The sequence below is a fragment of the Euprymna scolopes genome, chromosome 31 (assembly GCF_053919585.1).
Source record: "Euprymna scolopes isolate OS-2025 chromosome 31, ASM5391958v1, whole genome shotgun sequence".
Taxonomy (NCBI): domain Eukaryota; kingdom Metazoa; phylum Mollusca; class Cephalopoda; order Sepiida; family Sepiolidae; genus Euprymna; species Euprymna scolopes.
Genome location: NC_136512.1, coordinates 63,261,334 through 63,284,095, shown reverse-complemented (window position 1 = coordinate 63,284,095; position 22,762 = coordinate 63,261,334). Strand labels below are relative to the sequence as shown.

Genomic DNA, 22,762 nt, shown 5'->3' with positions numbered 1-22,762 from the left:
TATCTATCTCCCTTTCTTTCTGTCTCTCTCTCTATATATATATATATGTATATATATATATATATATATATTCTTAGAGAGAGAAAATACAGAGTGCAAGTTTATATATATATATATATATACATACATATTTATATACACATATCTTATAGAATTGAGCTCACTCTTTTCTTCTAACGCACTAAGCTATATATATATATATATATATATATATATATATATATATATATAGTGAGTGTGTGTGTGTGTTTGTGTGACAATAAAGCTACACATAATTTTTCGTATGCCATCAGGCATATCTTTGAGCAATGCGTATGCAAACCCTGAAAATTGGTAAATGAACTATTCTATATCCTTATAAAATATTATGTGGTTTATGATTTATATATATATATATATATATATATATATTTTCAAAAATATTTGAGACCTTAATTAAAAATACTCTAGTCCATCACCTTACAGATGCTGAACTTCTGACTGACCAATCATAGGGATTTACACAAGGCCGTTCCACAGCAGACATCCTAACTGTAATCTCTGAACGTATATACCACTCACTGGACAAAGCCGGGGAGGGCAGAGCGGTAGCTTTAGATATATCTAAGGCTTTTGACAGGGTATGACATGAGGGTCTCCTCAGAAAAATGAGATTATACGGTATCACTGGTAGAATACTAAACATAATTAAATCCTTCTTAGATAAGAGAAACATTCAGGTTGTCCTCGACGGTCGTACATTTAAATAATATGATATAAATGCGGGATTGCCCCAATGGTTTATCCTTGGACCTCTGTTGTTCCTAATATTCATAAATGACCTCCCCGACAAAATTGCCTCTGAGATGGGTATATATGTTGATGACACCAACCTCTATAACAGGCACGACAGGAAAACAAATGAAAACATATATAAAGAAATGGCAGAAACACTAGAGGATGATCTCCAATATGTAGTGGAATGGGGACAAAAATGGATGGTCACGTTCAAGGCCGCCAAGACTAAACTAGTTTTCTTCAATAATTGCAAGAAACCTTCTCTACCACCAATAGCAATGGTCAACGACACTTTATGTGAGAGCACATGTTTCAAACTCCTTGGCCTAACGTTCACAGGAAACTGAGTTGGAACAATTGCATTGAAAGCATTGCCAGGGCCGCTGCAAAGAAGTTAGGCTCTCTCTACCGTGCTAGAAAATTACTAACACCCGAAAGTATTCTGTACTTCTATAAGGCCACCATTCGCCCATGTATGGAGTATTGCTGTCATATTTAGGCTGGTGCATCTGCTACCAGTCTCTCGCTCCTAGACAAGGTTCAAAAGATAGTCGCCAATCTCATATGCCCTAAACTGGCATATAAACTTTTAAAGTTTTAGTTTTTCAATTTTTTTTACTTTGCTTTGCTTTAGAACGTTTTATTATATTGATAATTTTCGAATTCTAAAATATATTTTAATTTAAAATTGCAATTATATATATATATATATATATATATATATATATATATATATATATATATGATTGAAGTGTAGTTTGCTTGAAGTATTGTGTGGGATAAATCTTTACTACATATATATATACATATATATACATATATATATGTATATATGTATATATATATAACATGGGAGATTAACTAACTATTATAAGTGGTCATTGTAGTAATTACATTTCTCAAACAGCAGGTGTTCTTTACCTTGAAAAATACTGTGCTTAAAAAAACTAGATAAAACTGCTCATGTCCTGGATAATTATATAGTGACAATAGGACGATTCTATGTTTGTATGGGGAAGCATGTTGGTTAGATATTGTTTGAATGTTTCAGAGGGTTTCTTCGAGGTTGATTTCCATGTGTTATACTGGCTGTCCCAAAAGAAGCTGATTGTTAAAAACATTTATAACTTTCTTAATTTTTTATATTTTCCTTTTATTTTTGCAGATCATCTAGAGTTCCAAAGTCATCATGAGTCGAAACACGAGCGAGGAGTGGATATTCATCGTAGAGTCGTATTTTCAGTTGAATGAGTCAATATCAGAAACTCAACGAAAATTTCAATGTATTTTCAACACAAGAAATTCCTCTACTCTCAATGCAATAAAAGCTATGGTGGTTCGATTTCATGAGCAAAGGTCTGTATGTGACCTCCCTACATCTGGTAGACTCCGTACGGCAAGAAGTGATGAGGATCGTCAGAGATAAGCAGAGTGTGTGGCCGAGGATTCATCCATATAAGTAAGAAGGAGATCAAGTCAAATTGGGGTCTCTCGATCAATGTCGTTCCAGCAGGACGGTACATCGGCGCATACGGCACGAGAAACATTACATTTGCTCCAGGACATATTCAGCAACCGAATAATTTCTCGTGTCTGTGAGACAAATTGGCCACCCCGCTCGCCAGATCTCATATATGCAGATTTCTCCCTCTGGGATTACCTCAAAGAGCGGGTATACGCAAACAAACCAGACACAATAAATGCCCTTAAAAATAGAGAAGAAGAAATTAGGGCTATACCCCTGAAACATTAAGTGATGCGCTGGACAATGCCCTGCAGAGAGCACAAGAGTGTAAAAATGAAAATGGTGAACGTTTGAGTAGCATCATTTTTCATAACTACAATTAGACCTTGTGAAAAACATACCCTAGATTAAGTTGTGTGAATAAAATTAGAATAAGTCAGCTATGATATCTTACTACATCTTGAAAATCACAGAGAGGCTAATCTACCTACATATGGAAATTGGTAAGCATAACATTAATATTAAGGAAGTTAATCAGCTTCTTTCGGGACAAGCTGCACTTATGCTTCATGTTTAAAGAAGATGCGTCCTCTATCGCATCTTATCTGGTAGACTGACTAACTACTGACTTATATAGCTATATCGCCTCTATTTCAATTGAGACAAAATTACCAAATGTGATATGCTGTAGTTTTTGCTGCTGCAATTGTACATACACCTGGCCGTTTTAACTGTTTTAAACGAGACAGATGTTCAGAAACTAAGGCCATCTACAGAATAGCAAGCAACCACTGCAAAATGGTCATAGAAAACGCAAGAACACCTTTTACCTTAACTTTCAAGTTTAAAAGAGCTGAGTAGAGGTTTGGTTCCTCTTATTTTTGGCTCATAAGAAACCAAATTCCAAAGAGATGTGTAACTTCTATGCCAACAATTATCCACGGCCCTGAGGTGATTATGTCAACATAAAAAACAAATAAACAAACAAAAAAATCTCTTCGCTAAGAACTTTGCAGCAAACTCAAACTTGTCTGATAATATATATATATATATATATATATATATATATATATATAATTATACGAAAACACAACTGTTTCACTTCGATGCACGTCTCATTTAATGACACAGATATCATGAATTCCGAAACAATTTTTGGAAGAGTTAATATTATATTAGTTATATAAAATTGTGTGACTCACAACAATATTGCCTACGAAACTAGCAATACTATTTTTAATGCATATAATACTAAATATATATCCATTCAGGTTATATAAGCTGAAGAATTTCATATAACAGCTCTTATTGAAAAATTAGGCTAGCTTTTAAGATTTTAAAATGTTGCATTATATTCTAAATGAATAGATTTCATTAGTAATTAGATTAAATGCTTAAAGCGAAACTATAATTATTATGAAGTCAATTACTACTTCTTGGTTCATATATGCGTGTGTATTATAGTAAACATACGTATATAAGTACGTATAGATGTTTGTCTGTATGTGTGTTTAAAAAAGTTCCCGAACAAGCAATATTATTATTTAATTTTGTGTAAGTATTTGCATACGTACGTACATATATATAAATACGTATATATATATATATATATATATATATATATATATATGCATATATATGCATATATATGCACTTATGTACACACGCATATATACACACATATATATATACACGCACGTATATACACATATATATACACACATGTACACACATATATATACACACATATATACACATACATATACATATACACACACACGCACACATATATATATATATATATATAGATATATATATATTTGTATATATTTATATAAATTGTAAAATATGAATGAAATATATATTGATCTCTAGTATTAAAGGACATAGAAAAGTTTTCCATGGCATAAAATCGCAAACAAATAGGTTTGTATATAACGTTAGCCGGCAGCTGATTATGAGTTGAGCAGGGTTAATATTACTGAACTGTACGCCACAAATCGTTTTCAAATTGCATTTATTTCCCCATGGTAAGCAATTTCTTAACTGCGAGCAAATTAGCCAAATCTTAAATTGTTTAGGAGGACGTAACACAGTTAACAACTGCTAAATGGGAATACTCGTAAATTGACTACCGTTCTGCAGACTTGATGACCTTTTCCCTCTTTTAACTAGGTTGATTTGACCATGCGAACGAATTACATACAATGGAAAAATTAGCAATTCCAGCAAATTTGATTTAGAACATACCTTTGGGAGAAAAAGCGTTATCAATTTCCTTCCAGCTAAGAAGCAATCGCAAATTCATCGCCGCAAAACCAAGACCAATGATAGGTTTCTATCAAGTAGGCACAAAAAAGAATTTATTTAAAGAAAATGTCCTTAAGTGAATTTAGAATAGCGTAGATTAAAATAACGAAATGTCTTAAATTTAAGGAATCTAAACGACATCCCCTGAAACGACCGTTTATATCTTCAAGATACATTTTCGCCAAGCAATGAGTGGACCATGCTCCTGTTTGATTAGAAAACGCGTATTTTGAATGTAATAATATATACGTGTGAATGCACCCACGCATCTTTTGGTGTGTTTTGTCTGTCATATATATACAGCACAATCACGTTGAAACTCCAGTTCTCGCCAGATCACCAAGTTAAGCAACGTTGAGCCTTGCCAGTATCAGATGGGTGACAATTAGGCTAGGAAAAGGTGCTGCTCTTATAAGTTGTGATACAACGAAACAGTACTATGTGTGGATGTCTATATTTAAATATATATATGTGTGTGTGTATATGTGTGTGTGCGTTTGTGTGTGTAGATAATTTTCCTTTCAATGCATGATGTTAAGTACGTTAAAATGTCTCAAATAAAAAGTGTGCGTTTGCATTCGCCATATACCTTGTCGATTGAAATGTTTCAATTTAAAATATTTAAATGTGTTATACCGATAAATAAGCTTGTTCTCTTGATTGTTTCTTTTATTTTATCGTGAAAATCGTGAATGTTTAGATGTAACATTTCAAAAATAACTTTTCGACTGCTAATGTACACGATAATCAGAAAATAAAATAAACTAAGAAATCCAATATGGCACTTAGAAACACAAAATATGCGATCTCACGTTTATTGGCATTGCTTATAAAGACTGCTTGCATCACAGAAATAATTTTGTACGCGTCAATCATATATCAATTATTCAAAAGGAATATTTTATAATGTTCTTTTGTTCAGCTTTAGCCAACATGAATCCATTGTTTTTGCGTTGTTATTTCATTATTTATTCAATAAATTTTGCTTTTGGAAGAATTCAGTCCGTCTCACATCGCTCGTGTGGTTTATTGATTAATGCCCCTGATGTTTTCTTTTTAGTAATATGATGGTTTATTCTCACAGAGGACAATAGTGAAAGAGATGTGATTTACTAATTCGATACGTACTTTGATAATCATTTAACCCCACGAAATTTCGGTTAATATTATCCGAATATATATGGTTGATCAATTCTTTGATCCCCCAAAATTATATGGACGGCCGCATAAATCTTGAGTTTTATAATAGCGGTAGATATAATTATTAGAAGATAAACATAAAACAAATTTATGGAATATGATAATTTTCGGAGTGTTTTCCTGATGTTAGATATTGGCAGGCAACGCCGGGAAGAAAAATATTCAATGTGTTGCACACGCGCGAATAGATTTAAATGTTAGGGATTTGGTATTCCGAACTATTGCCTAATGGAATTCGTATTTTGGCCCAGAAATATTTGAGCAGATATCGGTCAAAGATTGAGACAATAGGCAAAGGAAATATAAGGAATTTCAATGGAAAGAATGTAATCATAAAAACTCATCATAGAGATAGGCTGCGGATGTGTCACAATTTTCTTCAATAACCAAACGTCTAACAACCAATTCCTAGTGCCATTCAGTAAACGTCAAAACAAGAATAACAATTTATCACAGAAAAGCTGATTAAAAGTAAAATAAAAATAATAATAATAATAATATATTTTTGTAGATCAGCAGTGTTGTGATTTTCACTTCGCTGCAAGTGTGTGTATATAATTTGTCAGCGACAAAAATACATGTAAACATAATATAGACTGGACAAAGTCATATTGAACAAACGACCACGGCGATTACATCACACTGATATATTATATATAGACATAATGCACGCTTTCAATAACGAAATAAAACAGCACACTATCTCTATTTATGCCCAATCAATTTGCTTAATCTTAGTCTTGAAAATACTAATACATGAGCTATTTAGAAATTTAATTTGCACTATGTCTCCGTTTAGTTTTAAGAAAAAATGGATGCCCCTGTAATGATAGTTGCATATGTAATTGTGATGCAAGGGTTGCGCAATCATCGCTGCTTATATCCAGTGTCAAGAAAAAGTGCTAGACGAGATAATGGAGAGCACATACAGCAACTGGACTTTCCAAATGGTCACCCATTTTAGTACTGACGAGGCTCAACGTTGGTTAACCTCGGTGATCTACGGGAACCTGTATGCCAACGTTAATGTGCCGTATATTTTCACTATGATAACTATTTAAATTAACGCATTTAATTCATTAGTGTTATATCTAAATGCATTATATTAAATCAATGCTTTGATCCCCATTAAATATGCAGAAGACTGCTTATAAGTTAGAGTGTTTAAGTATCTCTACATATATAAAACGAACAAAGTATTCTGGTATCTGTTCAATGAATAGCTACATAGCAATATACTAATCCTCTGGCCTGTTTTGGGTAGGATTAAAACCGTTATCTTTAGACAATGCTTACCTATAACCGTAGAGACTCAACACCCCTATCCAAACTTCACAACTATGAATATGAAGATAACATTTAATAAAAGAATGAATGCACAAATGTAGAACCTCATCTCAAAGGATCCCAAGAAGGAACCCCCTCAAAAAAATAAAAAGAAGAAAAGTCAATGTATTTGTTAATGCGTGTTTAAAACATTGAACTAACACAAGCACAAAGAACAATGCAGAAATAGAGAGGGGAAATTCAAAATGGCAGCCGAAGAATATAAATTTGTAAGCTATTATGTATACCAAGCATATTAGCTTTATAAGTTTTTTTTTTATCGATATTAAATAATATACAAGTGTTGGAGAATATATCATTTCTTAGCGGCCAAATATATGTTTAATCAATTAAATTTTGCTATCAGCCAATTATTATGACAACTTAATGGGGATAATAAGATTCAGAATGTGAATATAAGAATTATGTGCCCTCAATCCATAATATTTTGACAATCACTGCAGCAATTATTTCTTTATGCAACGCTTATAATTACAAGACGGCAGATATTGCGAACACCTTCAGTCATTCTTCTTTGCTTTATAATCTTCATCTTTTGATCTCCTCTTTCGAGATAATAAGAGCGACCATCACTCCAATTAATAACCAAAGTTGATAAGTTTCTTCTCAATTAGAGATAATTCTATACTCTCATTTTTGAGGTAGCAAGGTTATTTCCTGTAAATGTACGCTCGCAACTCTGTATAATATTCAAATACATCGTATGGATAATTAGTAATAATTAAATATAACAAATTCCGATATTTAAATTTAAAGGAAAAAAAAAGTGAAGCATGCAGGCATAAAAAATGACTAAATTCAGAATTTACTTTGCCCATTTAGACCTAAATGTCCCCAGGGGACGGCAAACTCTGGTACAAATAAACAAACGGTGCAGTTCTAGGCCTTAACATATGTAAATTTGAGTTCTGCACCATGTATAAAAGAAATGACTAAGTTCATCATTTGCCCCCCATCCATTTAGCTCCAAAAGCCTCCAAGGCCTTAACATATTTAAATTTGAGTTCAGCACCATGAAAAACTGCTAAATAGACATACACAATAAATTTTAGACAAATATGGTAAAATAGTCCCAAATATTCCGTTTTTTTTATTAACTCTAAAATAGCCCCTGGGTCAGACCCAAAAGTTACCGCGAAGTAGAGATAGACAAAATAATATAAAAGTCAGTTAGTTACAACTTTTCAGAAAGTTTTATAAAAATCCACGGCGTCAATTTATTTTAATAAGCGCAAAAGTGCCAACTGTAGCCATTTTAACCCAAAAGAAAACCCTAGGGGTGCAGCTGGAGTTTTCCCGGAAAATCTGTTCTGTTACTTTTTTTTTTACTAATATCTTGTTTAATGTTTGGGCAAAATTTCAAAAAAAATTCCAAGGCGTCGTTATTGAGAAAAGGGTGGGCGGACGAACAGACAAACGGACGAACGAACACGTGTGAATTTACGAGGCCACCACCCTTTTATCGGTGGAACAAAAATATTAGAATCTCATTTATCGATGAAATCATAGACTATTCATTATGTGACGTTATACAGGGAATCAACACACGTTTTAACCTCCGTCGAAAGTGGAAAACGACTATAAAAGAACTTTATTATGCTTTTTCTTTGTAACATTTATCTCGTCATTGTTACGGCCGGGACGTAAGCCAGCTGATCTTTAACGTTATCCACGCCTCTTACGTGATCGCGAACGTTATTCATGCCACCCTCTTCGACGATCATCTTATTATTTAAAGATTTGTTTTCTTTTACCAGTGACGTTATTTCGTATGCTTTGTATAAGTGCGCCCGCTCTATGGTACAATTATAAGTAAATCAAAATAAAGCAAGTGCAGTCTCTCGCTTATTAATAACTACTTGAATAGTATATTTGAATGACCGTATATTTCGGCGTATATAACGACACTTAAAGTTAAAAAATCATCTTTAAAAACCAATAGTAAAAATATTCCTGGCGTTGCAATGTCTAGCCTTAGCTAAACAAACATAGTTTCGTGATTTAGATGACGTCTTATACAACCGATCTATTAAAATTTGCTTCATTTTTGTACTCTGTCTGATCTGACGGTCGCCTTATACGCCGAAATATACGGTAATTAGCTGCATTTAAACAAAAAAAAACGTTTATTGGTATTATTCGTTCTCGGCTTTGGTGGGATGTTCACAACGTTTCGGTCACTGTAACTATCTGCCTTCTTCATGTGTATCAACGGAAACGTTGTGGAAATCATATTAAAGATAAGACCAGTGGTCTGATGAATCTTAACAATACAATAACAAATCCTCATCTCAAAAATTCAGAAACGTTTATTAGGTTTAGTAACTTTTTATAGTTACTTTTAAGACAGCGCAGGCTAATTTGTAAATTTCACTGGAAAATATTATTAATATGCCCTACCGTTGTTTTTTTTATATTAACTACGTTAGTTTTCTATAGATATATGAAATGAAACCCTATTGTAATTTTGTGTTGATGGTTTCGGCTAAAAAACGCCCATTAAGTAAACGTCCATAAAAATAAGTGGATTAGAAAACTGGAAGAAACTATTAGAGTATCAATCGTTTCGGCAGATACGGACATTAGCAGTGAGGTGGTTGGATTTCGCTGCTAGTTCGGTAGGTCGGGAGGATGTACTTAAAGGTAACACTAATGCTAGGTGTTCAGACAACGTTTTATGAAGGTACTTGTAAAATAGACACAAGATGAACAGTTACCGCAAAGGGGCGAGAATTGATGTTTGGCAGATGGTGCGGAATTGATTAGATTAAGCATACTTTTGGATTTTCTTCTAAGAGAGAGAGAGAGAGAGAGAGAGAGAGAGAGAGAGAGAGACGATCGGTCGAAGAACCAGCCGAGATGTGAAAACTAATCTGTGCATAAGATAATCATTGCCTTGTAGATTTATTGGATATTCTTACATTTTCTAGCACGGCCGGGTGAGCTCACCTCCTTTGCCAATGTCCTCAATTTATGGGTTTCAATTCATGTGGCATATGGATGTTAAACCGATGGTTTTCAAATGATGAGCTCTAGAGTAGGCTGCTATTTGTAATGATAGTCGGTGTTTTTTTGGGTTAATTTGATTAAATTAACACCTATTTTTATATAATCTATAGGATATACTTACTACCGCTTAAAGAATACACTTGATTAAAGGTAGATGCTAAATAGTTTATAGTTTTAATGTCTGATAATTGCATTTATAAGGGTTTCGTAAATTAAAGTAAAATTAAAAATTACGAAAGGTATAGAACAGAAGTATAGCAACCGTCATGTAAAATTGCTACACACGACCGGAACAAATCTCCGCTAGGGACATTTTCATAGCGATCACCGTGTTCATTCAACTACAGATAGAAGATCGTTTTCTAAGGTGTTATGTTATTGCCTTGTGTATGTCTAAATACGTGTTTGCTTTCATGTGAATTATAAAACGCAGTATTGGCAAATGTTCCCATCCTATACACAATTTTATCAGGCAGATCGTTTATAAATTTAAGAGATAACGGTCCAAGAATCCATTCCTTCGACATATGCGTCTTAATATTGTTGCTTAGATTCAGGACGGTTGAGAACAACCTGCATTTATCTCTTGTCTTTGGAGGAGCTTATGTTAGTCATTCGTCCAGAATTACTGTAATGTCCATGAGAAATTTTTCTGCTAGACTTTGTTAAGGTCTTTGATTATATCAAGACTTATCGCCCTAGTTTTCGCTCCTTTTTCTATTTCAGAGAGGACAGTTGAAATATCTTTAGAAGGAAGCTTAATATTTACGGGGCCGTGGACTAGAGCTTGATTGGTTAATGAATAAATTATTTTACTGAAAAGAAGGGAGGCAGATGGGTCGACAGTTGGGAGGTTCCTTTCTTTCACCGTAAGTTTTGTAATACTGGTAGTATGAACGCAATTCGCAAGGTATCAGGTAAGTAAGACCTAGCAAGATATTTGTTGAAGCGTTTTGAGAAGGTAGAGGCTAGCTCACCGAAGCGTTTCTTTACTAGTAGAGAAATACCGCCTATGCAAGATACAGTTTTTTTTTTCACACAGTTCAACAATAAAAAAAGGTCCACATGGCACCCCGAAAGTTGTCTTTGCTTCCTAATTATCTATTTTGTAGTACTTTATCATTCTAATCAACGGCCACTCAACTGAGAGTCGGAAATTTAGAGTGATATCTATCGATATCAGAATATCTTTGCAGTATATAATACAGGGTGTCCAACTTAAAAGTAGTCCAGAAAATGTAGTGGATGAGGAATATTCTTTTGTTAAAAATTACCTGCAGTATTATAAAAGATGCTGGAAGAGCTCCCCGTCGACATCTATACACGTTTAACAACGGTTGCTGATACTGCATGTTGATCTTCTCTAGTGGTTTTCCTGATAGCATTGGTAATGTTCTCCTTTAGAGTGTAAGAATTTTTCGCATGAATTTTTTCTTTTAATGTCACCCAATGATAAAAAAAATCCCATGATGACAAGGGGAACGTGGTGGACATAACACTTGCTTATTGTTCTTTCTTCCGTAAACAAGTCATGAACTTGTGTCATTGACCTGCGAGACGTGTGGTAGGTGGTGCCATCTTCTTCTAAAAGAATTGCATTTTTTGTGGTGTCAGTTGGTCGTTAAGAGAACGATTAGAGAGACTGGGCTACTTTTAAGTATACTGCCCTCTATATTGGTGTATTTTTTTTACTATGTTTTAAGTAGAATAGTATCTTCCTTTCCGAAAATAAATTTTTATATTTAATTTTATCTTAAATTAGTTTATATTACATCCCGGGCAATGATGTACGATGAACACCTATGGCATTTGTAAAATTATACCTAGATATATGTTGGTGACGATATTTTTGCCTCACCACGAGCGGTGCTTATTCTTTCACGTTTTATATCTACAGCGGCACTCAAATAGAAATGAAAAAAAAATCACAAAGTGACTTTTACAATTTTCATACTTTCGTTGATATGCAAATTCAAAAATGTGAGACGTCGAGGATTCGTAGACAAGCAATAGTAATTTACTGATTATAATTGAAACTCGTGCTGTTTATTGGAACAGTATGTAATTACCAAGTCGAGATTTCCACTAAGAAAAAGAATTGTAACCGAGGTCTCACATTACTTTAAGAAAATGAGAACATTCTAACATTTTTTTGGTAATAGATGTAATAACAAAAGTCAGGTTTAAAAAATACATGCAATATAAAACCTGCTTAAGCGGGGAGATAGTCTGCCGATACTAAATAGAATCTTTATTTCCCTTGATTAGACATCATTTTCATGTACTATAAATCGTTTTATTATTATCAATTTTTCTTATGAATAAAACACACATGCGTTATAGTTAAATCAATATTTGTCCTCTTACCACTCGTGTTAAGGGTCATCATCCCTTTTACATTGTAACAATAGTCTGGCAACAGGCCAGGGTTTCGTGTTCTTTTAATAAGTTTCTCCATTACCGAAATATTCTGTACTAAATCTCTTATCAAATTCCTAGAAGTCACAATATTGCAAGAAAAACTATAGATAATACGATAATGAAACCCATAGATTGATTTTCCATGTGATTATGTATATAAAATAGCTACATGTGTTCTGTACTTTGAGTGTTGCACTATGTAATCAAGAAATCACGATTAACAAATTGATTGAAGGTTTGTTATTGTATTTTCCTGTCTGCTTTTAAATTTATACAAACGTAATTGCAAGAAAAGCAAACATGTTTTCACTACAATTTGCAAGAAGATAATCAGATTTGGTTTTCTCTCTGGAATTAGTAGACTTGTCCAACAGTATTTTTATATTCTCGTCTGATTCTCTCGGCATTTGTATTAATAGTTGACTCACCTTTTGTTTTACGAAAACTTTCTTTATACAAAAAAATAATAATAAATAAGTAAAATTAAAAAAAACCTTTTGCTGCAGCGCGTATTATATAGATTTTGTGAGCTTTGCGGAATAAGAAAAAATATCTTAGTAAGCTATTCCGATTTATTCTGGTTTTCAAAATACCAATAGTAATATTAAAGAAACTATTAATTAGAAAGAGAAATTATGAGTAAAACATACGCTTAATTCAGAAAATGGTCCCTTGCATAAAACATTTCACGTGTGGCACATAAAAAACACACACACTAAACCCTTATGAAAATAAAAATCGATTTAAAATTTAAGTCAGACGTCAAATATATAAAATAATTTGAATACTAAAATAGAGTATGATATAATTTTCAAAATTAAATCCAAAAACTAAAATTCACAGCCGAGTTTGATTTTCATATTATAATTTAAATGTTTTTTTTTTATTCATTGATTTTATTTCTATTTGTCATTACTTTAAGTATTTAAGTTCAAAATTTGCCAGAGTTCATTGATGGATATACTTTTGAACAACGTTTTTAAATCAGTTATATTGTATATTGCTACAATATTCAGTAACCTTAATCGAGTTCAAAAAGCTTTTCTACCACCCGTGTTCAATAACCACTTTTGTTTCTTATATAAAAGAGTAGACATGATTAATATATCTTGTATCCTTGAACACCAAACAATTGCTACCGACGTGTTTTAAAATAATTTTATATCTTAGGTTAAACCTCAGTAATTGACACATTCACCAGTGAATTGAGAATGTTACTAGAAAAAAAAGTTAAATATTTTTTATTCTTTGCATCATACTCGCTTGCAAGTTTGTTATAAACTAGCAGTTCATCCAAGCTTTGCTCGAGCCCTATGTACTATTCAAAACTATATGTGGATATTTAAATATATATTGAAAAGCTTAGACTCATATACAGGTAACCTACATCTAAAATTACAATTGTTTAGACCCAAAATTGGTGGAGGAGGTTAGTAGAGTCTGCAAAGGTCAACTCTTTCAACTTTGACCTCTCGGCAGCCAAATTCCCGCCCCAAAACTGATTAAAAAGCTTGCTGCATATCTAAATAGCCTTTGCTTAAAATTTCAAATATTTAGACCCAAAATTAGCTGAATAGTTTGCTAGAAACCGCAACAGTAAAATTGTGTGAACTTTGATTCCTTGGTAGCCAAATTTAGGCCAAAAACAGATAAAACACTTGCCCTATCTCTGAATACCCTTTATGTAAAATTTCAAATGTTTAAACTAAAAATTCTGACAACTTAACATTTATTGTTTTGGGCTCAAATCAAGTTAAAATGTTTGATCCATGTCCAAGGAAACTACATAAAACAAAATTAAGTGCTTGCACCCGACATTTGCGGAGGAGTTTGGTAGAGTTTTCACAGGTCAAATCATTGAACTTTCACCCCTTGACAGCGAAATTTCTGGCCGAAAACCGGTTAAAAGTTTCCCAAACCTCGATAGCCCTTAAGTCAAATCTCGAGTCTGTAGACTGAAAATTGACAAAGTAGTTTGGTAGGGAAATGTACACACACAGACAGGCACCCACGTAGACAATTTCACTTTCATAGATATATAAATATCAAAATCATATGAGTTCGTTGTAATAAAAGCAAAAATACGTTTTTATTACAGAATTTAAATGTTAAAATTATATGAAAATAATGACTTATAATCGATTGGAATTGTGTAATTTCAACTGGAATATGTATTCTAGGACTCTTAATGAAAGTAGAAATGGGAATGTACTGATGCCTCCGTTCAGTCTCAAAAGAGAGAGGATACCCACTCTAGGAGCAGCGACGAGTGTAATTGTGAAACAAGGGCTGTTCAATCTCTAATCACACCTATCCTGAATCGCCACTGTTTGAGTCCAGTGGCAAGGGGAAGTTCAGAACGATTGGAAACAATGCTGCGATAAGCGAGGAGCACATACAGCACCTGGAAGTCTTAAAGTGTCACCCATTTATTACTGACCAGGTTACACGTTGCTTAACTTCGGTGATCTATCTGGAACTGATGTGCCGATGTGATTATGGAAATGTATCCAATTTCCTTAAATTGTTTTTACTATATAGATAAATCTTTTTCATAAAATAGGAACTTATTTTTATAATATTATAATTTTATTATAGTTTCTAATATATAATTTATATTTGTATACTAATTTAATAAATTTAAATTATAAAATTTTTATCATACTTTCTCTCATACTATTGAAAGATTTCAAATTTTTTTTTTTTTTTCAAGAATGAATTGACGTGTATGAAGATAGCCAGCCTCGGGAATACATTTCTATTTTAACATTTATGGCTCGTGTTATTTTCACGTTAAAATCTTGTGAACAGACATTTTTCGACCGATTTAATGAAATACATTTGCAATAACCTGGGGCGGAATTATGATAACATATTAGGATTTAAAATCTATGAATGTTTTAATTTTTAAAACGATAATCTCGACCTCATTTTTCTCAAACAGTAATAGTATGCTAGTCCCTTGGTCAGTATTCATATAGTCAGTCAGTATCCATATAGTCAGTCAGTATCCATATAGTCAGTCAGTATTCATATAGCCACGCATATTTTGTAAAGTGTAATTGTGTTTATGGTATCTATTTTTCAGTTCATTAAATCAATCATTAAATCAACATTAAATAGTGTAAAATGAGTATAGTATCAGATAGAATGTTAAAGAGGTTTAGCACAAAATATTGACTCTTCTTTATGTTATAGCTTAATCCGTTTGTTTTACTCACAGCGACACGTTACCATTCACCTCATCAAACGTATCAAGTACGTATGCGGGCCTGTGGCAATATTTCGAAATGTCAGTTGATGTACGAAATCCATTTCAGATCAGAAGTAAAGATCAAGCCTAGCAACCCATCAAAGCATGGAGCCTCACATCTTTGAGAGGCTCCATGTTTTCACAAGCTTCTGGGCTTGACCTTTACTCCTGTGGTCCTAGATATGACCTTAAACTATATCCAGTCGTGAGGCTCCAGCTTGCATGTTTGGGGGAGTGTTGAGTCACCCTTAAATTGCCACTGCTCCCAGGTCCACTGAGCCGGAGTGGTAGAACACCTTATGGTCCCAACAATGGGTTAAATAGAAATCGACTTGAAAGAAACAAATATATTCTATTAAAAAACTTTTCTTCAAAATCTTTGGATTCGGCATTAAATATCCTGAAAAGGGCTGATATGCCGTAAAACCAAAACAACCGACTTTACTCCTAGTCTGAAATGGAACACGTACATCAAATCTGTTGCCAAGGTCGCTGGAAAAATGGAGGGATCCTTCTTCTGCTCCATTAGATATCTCATTACTGACATAATTCTCTACATATATAAAAGCCAGGTACGTCCAAAGATGGATTACTGTTGCCACATCTGGGTTGGAGCTGCTAGAAAATGTATCCTTCTTGACAGAGTTCAGAACAGACTTCGAAGTCTAGTGGAGGATAACCTTTTCTCTTCCCTGCAACCTCTTTCCCCACAGAAGAGACGGTATGAGCCTGTCTGCTTTATCGTTATTTTCATAGCAAGTGCTTGTCTGAACTTCAATGTATACTCCTCCCTCTTCAAACTTTCACGAAAACACTCGTCTAACTGAAACCACTATCAATAATCCCCATTTTTATCTGTGCTTTAACCTGAACGTAAATTCCATGAATAAAGCTTTTTTCTGCTCTTCGCACCCATGGAACTCTTTCCATTTCCCTGCTTTCCAGTTGACTACAATTTTGCCGTCTTCAAGTTCAACGTAAACAAATTCTTGTTGATCCGTCCCCTTAGGGTCTTATTTATATTGGATTAAATCGTGCCTAATTTAAGAGTCGTCTAATATAAGTTGAAGTGTATGTATAGATTAAAGGACCAAGCTTGAATAACGTTTAGATGGCCATTCTGAACATAAGAGGGTTTTATATAATATTCTATATTTTAAACTAACAATTTGATAAAAATACTAGCTGAGCCTGAGAAAATTTCACAGCGGTATCTTTCATATGTAATATATTCCTGCATGGCATTCTGGACGTTTACCCTGAATGGAAACCGTGATATTGTAGGCCTTTTGTTTAAACTATAATAGTATTTATATAAGTAATCTGGTTAATATAGTGCCAGAACATACCTGGTTATTATCGTTTATCTCTAATATCATGATTTGTGTCTTTGATACAATCCCATTGTATGGACTCCCGACGCGAACGGAAACCCCAAGATATACCATGTTTAGACAAAAGGAATATTACCCTTGGAAGCTAGCCAGAAGACCAAAAAGGTATATTTTAGTTTCACGTACGGCCTAAAAGCGACTATTTTACATTGTCATGTAGGTGATCAGAACATCCTATTTATTGAAGAAGAAGAAGAAGAAGATAAGTATTAACATGCTACGAATATTAAATTAGTAAATATATATGATAATTTAATGTTCGTCGTGTTGTACCACTTATTCTTTTTAATAAATATGATCTTCCTGTAATTTATTAAAAAACCGTGACACACGTACACACGTTAAAATGTATTAATATATAAATTATGAAATTGAATTTACTCAAGAAAATACTTAAAAGATAGCACCGTCCATTAATAATATAAAAGCGAAAATGTGTCTGTGTGTATTTTTTCGTATGTCCGCAAGCGGATTTTGGTGGGGGGGCGCGCTCGGGTTGGTCACTATGTCTTAGAACTTTATATAGTGTCTACATTATAATATATCCGATTTACAAAACTAGATCGACTGTACTTTTTTATCATATTACAAAATTGGCGCTGTGATTTCATTTTCCCTACTACTACTGTGGCGTGATGTTTGACCTACAAAACCACACGTTTACGTTCAAACACCTGCTTTATTAAAACCCTTCGTCACTTCTATTCGCCTCAATGCTTTATAGTCGAGCCTACCTCCCTCCCAAATCTTTTTTTTTCTGTTACAACCGTGCAACACCGGGCATCCCGCTCGTTTATATATAAAACGAAATGTGTGTTAGTGTGTGTGCATTTTTGGCGTATGTCCAGCAAAGGCTTTTTTCCGGGGGAGGGGGCGCTCGGGGCGGTTACTGTTTTTTCAGAAACTTTTATATGCTACCGAGATTATAATATATGTGATTTACGAAAGACGGTCGAATGTGTGTAATTTAGGCGACTTTTATACGCTTTTTTCGCGATATGTCTTTCTCTCCGCGTGTTTCCTTAGCTTTTCCGTATAATAAAGCGAAACTGAACCCGTAACAAAATGAATCTTCCTGGCACTCGTGGCCGGGACGTCCAGAAAAGCAATCAGCTTTGATCAAAAATCTTAGGGGGGAACAAACTGGCTTGCAGCCAAAGTCGCGTGATGTCTGACGACGGATTTTAACGAGATCGGTATCATTTAAAGTCGACCCTTCGGACGACAAATATCGCAGAATTGGCCAAAAACATTTTACTTCATCCCCAACTGGGCACTTTCTACAGGGAGGGTGTCGATTTTTTTCGCCGATATTTTCGAAAGTCATTGCTTCCTTTCTATTGTCTAGTCGTAATTTAAACCCACGTCACTTCCAGCTTGGCGATGGACACAGCAGCTAGCGGGTCACTTTCTTCTCGGTACGAGTTCGAGTCATCCTGCCTACTACGACTTTTTGTGCTCGAATTTTCCTTTTTTTCCTCAACCAACACCATTTTTCGCCTTCACTTCACGGGTTCGAGCCTGCCTGTCTACTACATTTTTTTTTAATGCTCAACTCATATACAAACAGCCGGGCAACCAGGCTAGTATTAATTATATGAAAGGAACTTTGTATGCGTGTGGAATTCGTTCCATATAAACTTGGAAACGGCTTAGATAATTTTTTTTATTTAATTACCGATGAAAGTAATTAATGTGCCTGGGAGTGTCTTTACGTAGTTTTGTATAAAAATGCGTCGAATAAATATTAGTAAGTCGAAAATCGAAAAAACAAAACAAAAACAAAACTATATAACACCCTTAACATTACGAGTGAATTTGAGATTTTTTAATGTACAATCAAAAAGGTCCAACATAATATTGACGAGATTATTTTACAAGATAAAAATCTTGTAAATGAGTCGTTACTTTTAGAGCACAATTGAAAACTACTTTTGTACGTTAATCTATAATTCCATTGATTTTGTAAAAATGTGGCTCTTTGATAAAAACGTGCGTTCAAACCCCTGTATTCAGCACAATTAAACGAGGACACTTATCTTTCGCATTTTAAATTTAAAAAGGGAGCCATTATTTACATAATTTTATATAAAATAAATAGATTCCTTACAGTGTGATGTAGACAATATTATAGAAATCACTGCGAAGAAGTAGGTAAAGCTTCTTCCGGCACATCGTGGTAACACCCCTAAATATAGCAGGCAATCAATTGAGCAAATAAAAATGGGCAATTTTAGATTTCGATGACACAGTATGGAAGAGTAAACAGTTTCTGGATTCTTATTCAATCCTGGACAACGTCAGGTCTATTATATGCACACAATGAGAAAAATTAACATGATTTCTCAAAGACGAAAAAAAAAAAAAAATCAAACACTTATACGTGTGGTCCCGTTAACGCTCAGTACCTATAAGATTAATATTTTCTTTTGTATAGTATAAATCTCAGGATATTAGTAGTTACATTATTTTTTCGAAACAATGGGTTTTTATGACTACTAATTATATTGACATTTTTTTTCTATACGACTTGCCTATATGATACAGCTTAGCTTTATATTAAAGAAAAAAGCAGTTTGAAGACTTCCCACTGCCAAAGTGCATTGGATGATATGGATAGGATAACGTTTCGTGTATAAATCACTAGCTGCAACGGATATATTTTATTCAGTAAAATAGAAACGCGACATTTTAATTCGAATTAACTGTCGCTAAAACTTTCTAAAGTTAAATGATGCAGTATCATTAAAATAATTGCTGTCATAAAAAGATGAAAAAAATGTATTAGAAAAAAAATGAAATTTCTACTCGCCTTATTTGAGCATTTTATACCCTAGTCACTCAAGATATTCGGATTATTTTTGACAATTCACATTCGAACAAGTTGTGAAAGAAAAGCAAATATACAATTAATGACACCATAGGTAGGTTTTCAATGTACCTCCATTTTTTTAAAGTACAGTAACCCCAGGGATATGGCATTAAAAATAACAAAATCCAGTACAGTGTATAATCAAATAACACCGTAAGACCCCCCCCAAAGAAAAAACTGTATCCCGGAATTCTATTGTAGTTTTAAATGTTTTTTTTTTATTTAAAAATCCTTTTAACAATCTTTCAAATTTCGTAATCATCATAGCTGCCATCGTATTCATTATTTCAGCCAGTCTGGTGTTCGAGTCCTTGTGCAGGTTTCAAATTGTTTTCTTTAGGGTGTTTAGTTAGCCATTAAATGGGGTTCCATCCGTGCAAGGAAATATTTTGCAGGGGTGAACATTTATCGCATGTTTTTTTAGTGAAGGAGATTACAATCTTTTGCTCAGTTTTGTTTTAATAATAATAAAAAAAAAAGCTTCGCTTAGATATGTTTTATTTTTTTTTTTTAGACAATGGGCGTAGCTCTTCGAAAGATTCGATTGCAGTATTTTTTTTCATGCTATGTCCACATAATTAGATCTTGTTTTGCGTTCGTGTTATCTTTAAACAAACCCTAACAATCTAAATAGGAAACGGAATCTGTAAAGAGGACACATTGGATTGTTTACAAAGAGTAATCTCGTAATGGCGTTTCAGAGACCGTACGTTTTACTAACTTAAGGAAAGAAGTCGAGTTAATAGAGGATAATATACTTGCCACATCAGGACAGGAGCTGCTTTCAAGCTCACTACAATCTGATGGTGATGAACCGCCTCTAAGTAATTCAATTTACAAAATCCCCACTGTTTATTACGCTATAATCAGACTAATTAACCCATAATTTAGCCATTAACCCTGGTCCCAGAGTGGCCTCCGGGCATTGATAAGTGGCGATTCCGGTGTAAAAAAAAAAAAAAAAAAAAAAAAAAAAAAAAAAAAAAAAAAAAGTCCCTAAAGAATTCTTACTAGGAATATCCTATTATATCTAGGGTGAAAATTATCTGCAGCGCTAGAACTTTGTAAAACTAAATTCTTAAAAAGCGTTCGTGTAATACGTTGATGTTAAGATTAAATAGTGAAATGTTTAAATATAGTCATAAAGCGAATCTTTCAGTCTTGATATATGCAGAGTGGTCCTGAAAGAGGACAGTTCCTAAAGAAAAAAAAAAGTTCCATGAAAAGTTTGTAAATATTTACTTGGCGCTTGTGTATTTGGTGACGGCTTTTAGCACCTTTGTAAGTGACTCCAGGGTTAGAGGCCCATTTCAAAAATCAAGTCAACAGAACATGCCACTAAATAACTATTTATAAATTAGTTAAGTTTGATTTTCGGTGCAGGAATGGATTTATTTGCCGTTTGTTTCTAGGGGAGTTCTTGCCATGAATGTATTATAGAGTGAACCAGAACTTCAGACTCTGGTCAAGCACCGGTCATGAACATAACGTTGCAGCGCAGAAGCTGGCAACATCAGTTTACAAAAATAAATTCATAATGGAAAGGCTTCGTTTCATGTTCAAGGTAATGAAAAGTCTTTAGCACCGGAAATGTTTTAAACTTTTGTAAAATTTCAGTTCTTTAAAACGCGTTTGTCATGTAATACTTTAATGATAAAAAGACTAAAAAAAAGCGAAATACTCAAATAGGATCATAAAGCAAATCTTGAAGTCAAAACGGTTTTCAAAAACGCACTGGCCCTGAAAAGGGGGCTCTTAAAATATTAAAAGTTATGCAAGTGTCTACTTGGCGCTCGTGTATTTGGTAACAGCTTTGGTTCCCTCGGAGACAGCATGTTTGGCCAACTCACCGGGGAGAAGGAGACGAACGGCAGTCTGGACTTCACGGCTACTAAGGGTGCTTTTCTTGCTGTAATTGGCCAAACGGCTGGCTTCATTAGCGAGTCTCTCAAAAAGATCGTTGACAAAACTGTTCATAATAGACATGGCTTTGCTGGAAATTCCAGTGTCAGGATGAACTTGTTTCATCACTTTGTAAATGTAGATGGAATAACTTTCCCTCCTCTTCTTTTTCCTTTTCTTTCCATCAACACTGCGGGAGGCAGGTTTAGCCACGACGGCTTTCTTGGCACCTTTGGAAGCGACTTCAGTTTTAGGAGCCATTTCAAAATCAAGTCAACTGAACATGCCACTAACGAACTATTTATACATCAGTCAAGTCGACTCGAACGATAGCGTTGTGATTTGCTGCATTTTCATTGGACGAAAAAAAATGTTTTTCTCTTTTCTTTTTAGATACTTATTTATTCTAACTTTTTACAAAATATTATTTTCATTCTATTTCATTTTTTTCTTTCTTCTCTAGTTACGAGGGGCGTGCAATAAGTAATGCCCCTGACCCACTCTCCATAGCAGTGGAGCAACGAAACTTGGCGCAGTTATTAGTCTTTCTCTACATAGAAACCACCCAGAGTTATGCATTTCTCCCATCGTTTGATGCAGCTCTGGAGACCGTTTTTGTAGAACACCCCAGGTTGGTCCTCCAACCACGACGTGACTTCAGAAATCAAGGCTGCATCATCTGGGAAACGCTTCCTTTCAAAAACAACTTCATGGCTAGGAAGAGGTTAAAGTCAGAGGGTGCAAAGTCAAGAGCGTAAGGAGGGATGAGGGAGTATTTCATAACCACACGCCTGTGCTTCTGATCTCGCGTC

The 22,762-nt window shown here is 34.1% G+C and overlaps 1 protein-coding gene across 1 annotated transcript; it reads right to left on the bottom strand.

The window, feature by feature from the left end:
- Positions 1-21,472: 21,472 nt before the first annotated feature.
- LOC145255529 (late histone H2B.L4) lies at positions 21,473-22,237 on the bottom strand. Its single transcript, XM_080113987.1, has one exon. The coding sequence runs from the start codon at positions 22,209-22,211 to the stop codon at positions 21,831-21,833; it is 381 nt and encodes a 126-aa protein (XP_079970113.1). The 5' UTR covers positions 22,212-22,237; the 3' UTR covers positions 21,473-21,830.
- Positions 22,238-22,762: the final 525 nt, after the last annotated feature.